At 41.7% G+C, this 12,863-nt stretch overlaps 1 protein-coding gene across 2 annotated transcripts in view; it reads right to left on the bottom strand.

Moving 5' to 3' along the window:
* TRPC3 (transient receptor potential cation channel subfamily C member 3) overlaps positions 1 to 12,863 on the bottom strand; it is a 92,832-nt gene that overhangs the window by 47,862 nt on the left and 32,107 nt on the right. The window contains exon 1 of one of the 2 annotated variants that reach the window (XM_045017431.1): positions 5,114 to 5,334. The exons of the other annotated variant lie outside the window; for it this stretch is intronic. Within the exon in view, the coding sequence (XP_044873366.1) occupies positions 5,114 to 5,334 (221 nt within the window). Of the gene's footprint in view, positions 1 to 5,113; positions 5,335 to 12,863 lie in introns of those variants that run through there. 2 annotated transcript variants of the gene reach the window in all.

The raw sequence follows: 12,863 nt of genomic DNA on the forward strand, positions 1-12,863 counted from the left end.
AGCCAAATATAGTACAATATTGTGTGAAATGTAAACTACTAAAAAATAAAGGGAAAGCAGCATCTTTCTTCTGCATAGTAAAGTTTCAAAGATGTATTAAGTCAATGTTTGGGCATAAATTTTTGAAAGAACAACCATAACGTTTTGTTCAGAGTTATGAACATTCAGAGTTACGAACAACCTCCATTCCTGAGGCTGTATATGTGTGCGTGAGAAGGGACTGTGGTCTACCAGTTACAGTCAGAATAGCTAAGCACATCAGTAAATCAATCGAACAGCGGCATAGATGAGGCTTGAATCTGCTGTATAAAAGACCTAGTTTCTATTCCCAGTTCTGTCAAAAGTAACCTTCTGCAACCTCTCAGTTAACATTGTTATAGTGGAGGGAATGATACTAGCTTTGCTCGGAGGACAGCAGTGCTGAGGCCTTGCCCAACAGTAAATGTTTTGAAGCGCCCAGAAATATAAATACCTGTCAGTAGAAGAGATGAACTTAAACTCACGGCCTCTTGGCTCAGTGCACATTCCCCTAAACCCAAATGTATAACATGAGGATTTCTCTCTCTCATCTATGAAATATCACCTGGCTTTCTGGAAGAGAGAGGCTCACTCACTTGAAATGCACTCACATAACCTAGGACAGCTGAGCAGTCTGATCCCAACCCACAGTATAACACTGGTACATTCTGAAGCAATCTCATCCAAAGTGGATATTATGAATCATTGTTAGTGGAAGTGCTGGTTCATGGTTGTGAAGACAACAGTCAGGCCATGTCAGCAGAGGTAAGATACAGTGAGATATTCAGAGGAAGACATCACTCCATTCCAGTCCCCTGCTCAAAAATCTTTAAGTCATTATTTTACCATCCCTGTTTGCTTAGGTACAAATAAGCTCAGTGGAAAGAACAAGTAATATGCTTGACAGGAAAAATAAGTTTACAGCTAGACAGATTCAGGGCCAGATCTGTGCAGACACAGCACAAGGGAAACAGCCTGTACAGAGAAGCAACATGGTAAGGGGTAGGCAGAGGGGAACATTAAACTCCTTTGCACTCCTCCCCCTGATCTGAGCTGTGATTGTCAAAGGAGTCTCAGGGAATTAGGTGCACAACTACCATTGCATTTCAGTGGGAGATAGGTGCCTAACTCCCTTAAGGTTTCTTTGAAAAATGGAAGCCACAACTCATAGTATTTTTGCCTGTGTGTTCTTTGACAAGACCATTAGTACCTTGTGAAATCAAGATCATAATCCAAATGTTACTCTAGTGCAAATTTGGGAAAAAATACCTTTCCAATGACACATGGCACAACCTTAATCTAGAAAGGGTTTGTGACTAAACATTCAGAATGCCCAAGTGATATATGCAATAGAATAAGTGTCTGACCAGTAGCTAACCAGTTTGTCACCATTAAATTACTTAATGATCAAGGATCACACTACCAGTATAATCCCTTCCTTCTTTTACAGTGTTTTATCAATACTTGTCTCCATCATTTTGTCTTGTTTACAAAACTATGATGAATAGAACCAGAACCCTGGATATATGAATGTATAGTATACATCATGTAGCAGCCCAGCACTTTTCAGTACATAACTTGGATAGACATAACTGGACTGGGAATCAAGAAACCTGGGTTTTATTCCCAGTGCAGCCACTCACTTGCTGTATAACAGGGGTAGGCAACCTATGGCATGTGTGCCGAAGGCGGCACGCAAGCTGATTTTCAGTGGCACTCACACCAGGGCCGCCCAGAGGCGGGGGCAAGTGGAGCAATTTACCCCAGGCCCCGCAGGGGCCCCCACTAGAGTTTTTTGGGGTCCCTGGAGCGGGGTCCTTCACTCGGTCCAGGGGCCCCAGAAAACTCTCGTGGGGCCGGGGCCCCTGGAGCATCTTCTGCGGCAATTCGGCGGTGAGTGGTCCTTCCGCTCTGGGACCCGCCGACGAAGTGCCCCGAAGACCCACGGCGGCAGGTCCCAGGGCGGAAGGACCCCCCGCCGCAGTGCTGGGTCTTCGGCGGCAATTCGGCAGTGGGGGTGCCTTCTGCTCCGGGACCCGCCACTGAAGTGCCGGATCTTCGGCAGCAAGACCCCAGGCCCCCTGAATCCTCTGGGCGGCCCTGACTCACACTGCACAGGTCCGGGGAGCTCTGCATTTTAATTTAATTTTAAATGAAACTTCTTAAACATTTTAAAAACCTTATTTACTTTACATACAACAATAGTTCAGTTATATATTATAGACTTCTAGGAAGAGACCTTCTAAAAACGTTAAAATGTATTACTGGCATGCGAAACCTTAAATTAGGGTGAATAAATGAAGACTCGGCACAGCACTTCTGAAAGGTTGCCGACCCCTACTGTATAACCTTGGGCAAGTCACTGTAGTCCTCTTAGCCTGTTTCCCCTTCCATCCTTTATCTGTTATGTTGACTTAGATGGTAAACTCTGCAAGGAGGGGACTGTCTCTTATTCTGTTTGTACAACTACAGCGTGTACCAGGACACCTTATCTAAGTTAATCAGTATACTTATTCACATTGATTTCATTAATATGTGATACATTTTTTAGCATTTAAAATCCTATTTAAAACAGCATTCCAGAGGAAACAACCTGACTATCTAGCAGAAACCCTCCCTAACATGCTCTGTTAGTTTGGAATCAGACTGCAGTGTTGGGCATTCAGTAGAGATAACCGAAGTTACATATCCTTTCCCCTCTATACCGTGTTGCTTCAGCATGTCTTATTACATTGATTGGGGAGTACTAGTATCAGCCCAGTGGACAGTCACTTCTAGGATAGGAATGCAAGAGATGTATTCTGATAAGTAATTCCAACAGGTGGAGCTCACCCCAGATACAAAAGCCTTGAGCTGAGTAAACTGGACTCAGGTATCAGTCCATGTTGGTGTAATATTCATTTCTTAATGAAGGGAGTATGTCAGTGGCTCTGTGACACCATTTATATTATCAGTGAAGAGATCTAGAAATTTAAGTCTCTTGATGTCTGGGCCACAGGATACAAAGCATAATACAGTGTAAAACTCCTACCCAGGGATGGTAGAATGTACATATATTTGTGATTATCACATTCTAAGTGCTACTCTAATTGTTGTATTTTAAAATCTTCCCCAGTGTGATTTTAATTAAGCATGTTTACAAACAAAGAACACATTCTGTAATAATATATAACTCAAAAAGTGTTCATTTGCTTAGCAATGAAAACATTTAATTAAGAATTAATTTGACCTGAAATTGTAAGATATTCAGGTAATCCTTGGAGACCAAAATATTGAAGTGTCAACCAAAACTATAACATATTAAAGGACTGAACAATTCCTAGGCACCACACACAAAAACTGGGCAAGCCAGTCCCTTCCTAGTCCTCTTTCTCTAGTTAGACATTGTATTGATTTTGTAAAACAGACAAAAAAATTAACATATTTACAAAAGTAAATGTATTTCTGTTGCAGGTAAGTCCTCCTAACTATTAACCATCATGATGTTTTCAGAAGGTGTCAAAACTTGAAATAAATTTACAAGATGCAGTTCAAAAGTTTGTCCCTCTGCACAGTTCTTTCAGTCTTCTATTTTTGGGGGGTCATTCTATCAGCGTAGATTTTGAACATATTTTTCACCATATGAAAATGTAAAAATATTTTTGTACCTGTGTGGAAGTAATAGTTTTTTTACCACTGGGACAAGAGAACTTCATTAACTCCCAAAACTTTGACTAAGCCAGCAACTGGATTTTCTCAGAAAACTATTTTACTAGGCACAAAACATCATATAGCTGAATGTTATATAATTGCTGTCAATATAAATTAAGTTTAGCCAGTAGGATATTAAAACATCCTCTCATAGGATATATCTTGGATTTTGAGTAACCTTACTAATAAGTTTGGTAAAATATTTCCACCCTGGCTTTTGCAGAAGGGAATCTGTGCTGTGTCACATATAACATAAATTTAATTTTTTGTGTGAATAACAGTTGATTTGATAGAATAAAGATTGCCCGGGGAAAACCTGCTCTTGGTAGGATATATAAACAAACTGATAAACCATCGCATTTCTCTCCAGTTTTCATCCAACAAAATCCTTTGCAATATTTTATCTGCATCTGCTGGGTCTAGCTCTAAGAGGCAAACGCTAGTAAGGGATAGGCAAGGTAGGAGCTCAAATACTGTCTGTCCGGCGCAGTTTGGTGGAGTGCGCAGGAGAGACACCAGGGGGCACTGCGGACCCTCGGTCTCTGAGCTCCATCCTTGGGCCTCCTGCCTACCACGAGAATATTGGTGGATATGGAGAGGGTCTTCTTCCTTCTGCATGAGAAACAAACTGAAAGGCTGTGTTACAAATCCAGGCCACCCCACCCAGCCTAAAGAAAGGAGAAAGCATCTATCTACTGTATCTAGATCCAGGCTGTCCCCTTTCCTCTGGGTTCCCCGCCCCCCATCTTGCTTCAAAGCCAGATGTAACTCCGGAAATGAATGGAAGTCAATTTTTCCTCCAACTCCAAGAGACACATTCTAGCATTACATTTAATTTCCCAGGAACAGCAAATCTCACTGACCCCTCTGCAAGTGGTCCAAGCACCTGCGCTGCCTATGTAATTGTATTGACGCAGCATCCTTCACTGTCCCGGTCCCTTGCCCAGAGTAATAAAGCAAACTCCGGAGGGGGGGGGGTTGTAACCCCATCATCACGGCTGCATTGCATTGAAAGCATCCACCCCAAGGCTAGTCACCTGGACCTCCTCCCCCATCCGCTCTGCATTTCTCAGCCCCAGCCCCGACCCGCTCGCTTGTAGCCCAGTCTGTATTGCTAAGGGGAGATCATCGCCTCGGAGCGGCTCCCAGGGAACTGGCCCGCGCCGTTCACCTGGTGTCACTGGAGAGACACGGCCAGGCGGGTGCCTGAGCGGGACAGGAGAGCGGGGTGCGGGTGCCCGGTTTGGCGGGCCGGGGCTTGTGCACCTGCCCCGCAGCCGGGCGCGCTGGCGTGACAAGCGCTAACTTTGTGAGCCTGTCCCCGGCCCCCCGCACATCTCCTGTCCGGGCGCCGCCAGGGCACCCGCAGGAAGGGGGCCGCCCGCAGCCAGCGCCGGGTACTCACATGCTGCTGACCACTGGAAGGGGCGGGTAGTAGCCGTAGGGTTCCCGCTGGGTTTTCACTGCTCTCTGCTGCTGGGAGGGCTCCAGCCCCCCATTAACGCCTCTCCAGCCCCGCCGCCGGCGCTGCTGCTCCTCTTCCTCTCCCCCGTCCTCCTCCTCCTGCTGCTGCTGGGGGAAGGTCACTCTCCCCTGCTCCTTACATCGCCTGCCCTTGCTGGACATGCTCAGGTTCTTCCCAGGATGTGCTGCCGGCCAAGCTCGGCTAGCAGCCTGTGCTGGGGAAGCGAGGAGGAAAGCCCTGCCCAGCAAGGGACACAGCAGCTGGAAGGGACAAAACCCTCACCGTCCCCTCCCTTCTCCTTCCAGGCTGCTGCTGCTTGTCAGGAAGGAAAGACAATGTGCAGCCTGATAGGCAGAGCTGGGAGTAGGTCTGAGTGAGGAGCTGATGAGGAGAAAGCACTCCAGGTCTGCCCCTCTCCTCTTCCTTTTCATCATCACTTTGCTAGGACAGACAGCATCATCACTCCGAGAGAGAATCGATCATCTACCAAAGCAGGCGGTGAGGAGAGGAGGGGACTCCACTCTAACCTGCACATGAGCAGGGGAAATAACAGCTTCCCTCTCCCGCCTCAAATCAGGGCATGTCTCAAACAAAGCTGGGGAATTTAAGAACAGTTCCTACTGAAGAAAGGACAGGCAAGGCAACTTTGCTACGGGGCAGTTATAAGGATCCCCAGACACAAATGAAGCCCACACTAAGCAGCCTTTATGTGCATTTTATCGATGTAAATAGTAATTTAATGTAAATGTAATTTAATGTAAATTAATGTAAATTTCTCCCAGGCATAACTTCTAAGTAGATTTATATGTACAGTAATATTAACATGGACATGGTGCTTTCAAGAATATTCAAAAAGACACAAATTGTATATTTTATATGCATAGCAGCATGAAGCAGTGCATGGCCCCAAACAGTGTGATTTCCACAAAAACGTCCAAGAAACAAATTAAAAAGCAATCATTTGCCTGACACAATCATATAAGTCTCATAACACATTACATTTCTGAGCAGTCTTCCCCCCGCCCCACCCTCAGCCCAGGAAAATGGTTTAAATAAGGTTCCCTACATATGAAAATAAGAAGAGTTCAACATTTTCACTGGCTTGCCTAAGACAAAAATGTAATGACAATCTAGATTTCCAAATTATTTTTAAGTGACAAGTATAAAGCTAAAAAAGTGTGAGTGTTAAGACATTTATTATGCCTCTTACTGGTAACTGAAGCTAATTATACCCATTTGTATAGAGCTCAATCACAAAGATTCTTATTGTAAAAAGGAGAATACAAAGTTACTTCTTCTTTTGTTCCTATGAGAGTTTCAGGTAATTATATTATGAGGCAAATTATGCTCTCATAACTGTGCAACCCCATTAGAGTCAGTGGGGTTGCACTGAGGGAGAATGTAACTTCATCTGTTTTCATAAGGAGTCAGTACAGCAATCAATTTGTTAGTTTATTCATTACAGTATAGCTATTCTCTATCTCACATTGCAGACTGCAACCAGGTGAGAAAGACTGAAGTGGATCCAGATCCTACTGCCACTGAAGCTAATGGGAGTTTCACTATCTATTTCAATGGGAGAAGAATCCATCGCCAAATCCTATTCCCTCCTTAGACAGAGATATAACTATTGAGCAACACAAGACACTCACCTCTGCTAGGGCTGAGTGTACAAGTCTCCTCAGTATGCCTAGAGAAAAGGTTTGCAATACCCTACTTCTTTCTTTTCTGATGCACAACTAGTTTTCAATATGAGCTGCGATTTTGCGTTGTGTATTTTCACCACAGATAAGTTTGTATTGTTGCATGTGTAGGAAGAATCCTGAAGAGATGCATAACCTCATTCCAGTTCTGCTAAAATTTTGGCATTTGGAAAATAAATCAGTTTGTCTTTGTCAGTATAATCCATTAAAAAAATATCAGTGGGCCATTTTCTGCCCATTTACACCATGTCTAACCCGCTTTGTCTTCAATAGGATTACATAAGTTGTAGGCAGAATTGGCCTAGTTTTAAATATTTATAAGCACTCATCACCATACCAAGTGCTAACCACAGCAATTTAGAATCACATAGGATTATCCATACAAGACAGACATCAAGATGTTAAACCTAATTCTTCTACACTGCATTCTGCTAGCACTGACTCCTGCAGAGTCTCATTGACCTAAAACGATAATACTCATTTTGCATTCCTTACTCAGGAAAGGATAAATGGGATGACCTGGGTAATTATAGTCCTGTCAGCCTGACATTGATCCTGGACAAGATAATGAGTGGCTCATATGGGACTTGATTAATAAAGAATTAAATTAGGGTAACGTAATTAATGGACAGTACTGGGTTTACAATGGCACCAATGGCGCCAGGCCCACACTTGGAAGGGGCCCTTTATGGTTGCCAGGCAGGAGCACTGGAAGCTCCCTAAAGTAAGGGAGCCACTGGCGTGGACCCCTTCTCAACTTTTCCCCCCAAAGGCCATGCCCATCATTTGTTCCTCCAGCCCCTCCGCCCCGTCACTCGCCCTTAAGGCATCTTGTGCTTTATCTGTTAGGACACTGATCCGTAAGCATTCAAGATCATTTTCTTCACAGTTAGTGTCTTGGAAACATATAATGCCATTTTTGACAGAATGCTACTGCCACGCCCCCTCCCCTTTTGCTAATTCAGTCCTTCCTAAATAGGTTATAACCATTGATTTTAACATTCCAATTATGTGAATCATCCCACCAGGTTTCAATAATACCAACTAGATTGAATTTTTGCTCATAAATGAGCAATTTAAATTCCTCTTATTTGTTTCCCAGGCTCCTAGCATTGGTTCTATAGGCAATCCAAGAATTTCTTCTCTTCATGTCCATTGGTTCCTTGATTAATGTTGTTCTCAACGTCTCTATTTTCTCTTGAGCGCTCTTAGCTTCCCTTTTTTTACCCTCCCCCTTTTGATATTAGTTTAACCCCCTTCTGACTTATGTAGCCAGCCTCTCCCCAAGGAGAGTGGTCTCTCTTCTACTGGGGTGAAGGCCATCCAAACTATATACCTCCCTCTCCCCATGGAAGGTGATCTAATGTTCTACAAAATTAAAACCCTCTACCCTACATCTAGCCAGCACTTCATTTCCAGTCACTTATCTAGCCAGCAGTTCAACATTGCCTAATATAAAATATAGAAGGCTCTACTATTTCCAAGAGAAATAGATATTTTTTATATCTAGCAGAACAAAAATGACAGTTGAAAGTGTGCAGTACAGATATTTAATTTATACATCTATTCCGGGATACTTGGAAGCATATTAACATTTGAATGGCTACAATTTCTAATATGTATTATTGAAAGACTGTTTACTGTCTACATTGAATTTTACTTATGTATCCTGAGAAAACTGGTTATGACCGTTTGAAATCAGGTCCCCTAAGTAATTAATACCACACCCTTATCTTGGGAGACAAGCCATACGAAGTGTCTTTTCAATCTTTAAGCACAGATTATATCATAAAGAAACTATTGATAAAGTGCTTTGAGAATGAAGTAGACACATCTATAGATAACAGGAAGCTTCTATAGCGACATGAATATTAGGATGAAAATTTAAGTTTGTGGGGAGATATATTGTTATTAAAAGACCTAAAGAATGAGCGGTGACTTGATTTAAAAAAAAATCAGTACCACCATTCCCCCCACTCTAATCACCCAGTTAGAGCATTACTTCTTTCATATGGAGTGGCATATGCTATCTTTTGATAATGAGAATCCTAACTCTACCCCTTGAGAATCAATATTTAACTCATATACACTTGTTTTCACATACAAAACTTCACAGGAGAGACAGTGCGCAATAGCAATGCCCTTAGTCATTAAAAACTTCCAGGAGTGAAGAATGAGGGCTTCTTAATGTGGACTTCTGCCAAAATGCACCTATCTCCAAGTCCTACCCCCAGTGCACAACTTCAACAGCCAGGCTATATGTTTATCTCTTCAGCCATAGGCTAGGTGGTGAGGAATTCCTCCTCCCATACTGCAATGTGGCAAAAGAGCCACTCAGCTGCCATTACTGCAGCTTCAGGGCTGGGAGAATGGCCACATAGCAGTGGATCCATTTTCCCTGCTCCTCCAGCAAACTTTCCACTGTACAGTAGTGTACTAGGAGCCTTTGGAAAACTTGGCTCAATAGCACACAGGGGAGGCACATCTTCTTTGTGGGCTCCTCACATTTTCCTAGTCCAGTGCAGCAGAACCACCCTTTCTGGCAGGTGAGTCTCAGAGGGTTATCCAAGATGAATTCTTGCTGGTCAGGCTGATGGGCCCACAACCTCAGCTTTTTTCAACTATGTAACAATGAAATTTTATGTAACTAAACATGACACACTAGGTTACACTTAATCACATCAAGCAGCAATAAAAATTCTCTTACAAACATCCTAAGGAAATTAGCTATTAAATTACTAACAGTACTAATTTTATTTCAATTTTGTTTGTATGCAATTTCTTGCACCTTGAGAGCCTTTGTTAGTAATGCTTGTGATAGTCTTATTTTTAAACTTTTAAAATTTTTTTTAAATCCTCAGTTTCCCTCACAATTTGTGGAGTTCTACTAAATCAGACGATTGATTTCACAAATTATGTGTGTGTGTGTGGGGGGGGACAATTGGAGGGGACAAGTTACCCAGACAAATCCCAGTGGCTTTCAAGTCAGATTTCATGAGGCATCATGGTATAAAGTAGAGGGAATTGTTCTTCAAAGGAATGGGAGGGGCATGGCGTTCCAGTCCCACAGATCTTCAAATAAGTACCACAGAGCCATCTGTACAAAGGGCCAGAACATCTGTATCGGGGAGCTGCCCTTGTATACTGCATTCTTTCCTGGCAACATGATCCCTTTAGGAACCTTGCTTCCACTAGCTGCCTTCTCTGTGCCTTCACCCATACCTCTCTGTGTGATGGAGGAGATGCAGAGAGGGTTTTCATAAAAGTTTCTGGGTCAGGCTGTCATGATTGCATTCATTCCAGATGTTTAGGAAGAAGATAATGTCACATAAATCAGCTATATCCCTTTATCTGCCTCGTCTTACTACCCCAATCCACAAAGCCCAAATAAATACTGTTAATGTTGAGGGGTCTCTATAGATTTGGACTAGGTGCTGCTGATTATGCTCTTCTTCATCCTGCCCTCCCTATTTTACTTGTTAACTAGCCAATTTTAGCCAGTTGAGGCTTGCATTTCAACTCTCCTTTCCAAACGGAGGAGAAAATCCTGAGAAGTAGCTGAGATGTCCATTAAAAATTCCATTGTGTAGCTCAAACTCCTTGTATTGTTTTAGTTTCAGAAATATTCTGCACTTCTAACCAATATTTTCAGATCATTCAGAAGCAATATAGGGGAGCTAGGTAGAGCTGTACTTCTAATCTGCACAAGTAATATATATAGATAATCTACAGCAATCTGAAGGAACAGAAAGAACAGGAAGATTAGAGCTAGGCTATGAGTTCCTCTGTCTTCTTGCATCTCAGCCACCACCATGGTATGTGAGTAGTCATCAGTTCAAATGCAGCCCAAGGGTAAAGTTTTCAAAACTACTTAAGTGTCTTACATTAACAAAAGTGACTCAGGCTCCGAAGGGCCAGATTTGCAAAGATACTTAGATGTCTAAAGAGACAGTTACATGCTTTTGAGAATTCCAGTGGGTGCCTAACTCTCACTGAAATCAAGCCTTTGAAAATCTGGCCCTAAATGTCACTTTTGAAAATGTGCTCCAAAGTCACTTATAAAGTTTAACCCCAAGACAATAATAGTCCAGAGGCATTACTCCTCTTATTCAGTGACATCACTGCAGTTCTTAGTGAACAGATGTTCACATCAAAGCTACAGCAAAGAGACCAAAGAATTAAGAACAGGTCCCTCCAGAAGTGGTTTGAGATATATTGGTGGAACAGCATGGAGAAGCATGTGCTGCTACTGTCTTGGCTCAGTGAGGACCTATGTCTTCAGAGCTGTCAGTTTGGCACTTTTTCCATGAGCACTGAACAAATAGAATGTACAGTATTTTGAAATGACACAATTTCAGTTTAGAAACCCCCTACTTGGTAATCATTTAGATAGGAGTAAAAGAAAGATGTTACTACAGGGACACACTGAATACTAAAAGAGTAAGATATTTAAAATAAATAATGGAGCATGGCAGAGGCAATAGTCTTTATTACATAGAGTGCTGTTTGTTGAATTAATTTTCACATTAATGTTTGTTTGTGGTGTAGCTTTAGTTCCATAAGTATTATAGATCTCAGCTGGAACAGCAGAATTAAGGCAATCTCTCACTCTTATCAAGAGAATGAGTTTATCAAACTAGGGATATTTTGGTAAAATTGTATTGGACAAGGGGATTGTTTATATAAACCAACTGTTCTGATGGAATATTGTTATCCTTCTCAAAATTAAGAGACGTGCACAATTTAGATAACACCCACTGACAGTATCTCTAGCCAAGGTTATCAGCCAAAGGGCAAGTCTAAAATGGAATAAAATGCTTCAAGAAACTGCAGTCATAACTTTCCTTCGAGTGTGATAAAAAACAAGAATCCCAGCCTTATCTATTTTCTAGTTTCTATCTCTGTAAGATAAATTAGTGGAGCACAGACCTGAATTATAAAACAAATAACAGCCTGACACAAGTGTTTAAAAATAACAACTTTACCTTAAACTGAAGCTATTTCAACCAAAATCAAAATTGTACAGAACTTATTGGGCTTCAGCATGCATAATGAGAGTAGCAATGAAAGTCAGTAAGAGATGATGGTTAATAGAAGCGGTGTTTTATTCGTAAGATACGGGATTTTCCATTAACAGAATTTTCGGGGAGGCATGTTTAAGAATTAATTTGATAATGGACTTAATTTGCCTGTTGAAGCTAGGCATTATTTCCCAGGAGATATAAATATAGTATTAAGCATCAGCAAGGTTCAAGAAAAAAAATGTACCCTGCAATATTACCTTAAATTTTATATGATGATGCCAAAGTTCTTTGCAAACATTAAGTCTTATAACATTTCTGTCAGGTTGGTAAGCAATATTTCCCCCCATTTAAAGATAGATAAAGAAAGGCACAAAGCAGTAAAGTGTCTTGACCAACAAATCAGCAGCAATGCCAGGAATAGAATCTAGATTTTATGCTCAGTTGAATCCTGCTCTCATTTACATACACGCATGGGAATCAGGAAGTCAGTGGGAATTCCAACAGTGTAAATTAAAAGAGTTGGCCTTCTGTTTCCTACATGGAATTTGCCAAGAGTCCAATATTTAAAATGGTATTTAGCTACAGAATTAAGTACTTCCATGTAATCCTGAATGTCTCACCTAGCATGAAGAAAAATAAGGGGCCATATCAAGCCATTTATTTTTAAGCAGAACTCTGGACTGAGCTAATGTTACAGTTTAAACTAAATGAAAGGATACACAAAATTTGACCTGAACCTAAGATTCTATGCACCTTGTGTAGTCATTAAGCTCTATGCAAAGTGAGTAGGTGTAAAATATTACCAAATCACTAGAGGAAAATCAGTCTCTCAGAGTTGTGTTTTGAAGTTGTATTATATGATCTCAGTGGCTACTGTAGCATCATGCTGATGAAGATACTAGCCATATTTTAAAAGGTCTACATAATGGTTGATTCAGGCAAAAATGGATCCACACCCTTTTC

This window comes from Mauremys mutica, chromosome 5 (assembly GCF_020497125.1).
Source record: "Mauremys mutica isolate MM-2020 ecotype Southern chromosome 5, ASM2049712v1, whole genome shotgun sequence".
NCBI classification, from domain to species: Eukaryota; Metazoa; Chordata; order Testudines; family Geoemydidae; genus Mauremys; species Mauremys mutica.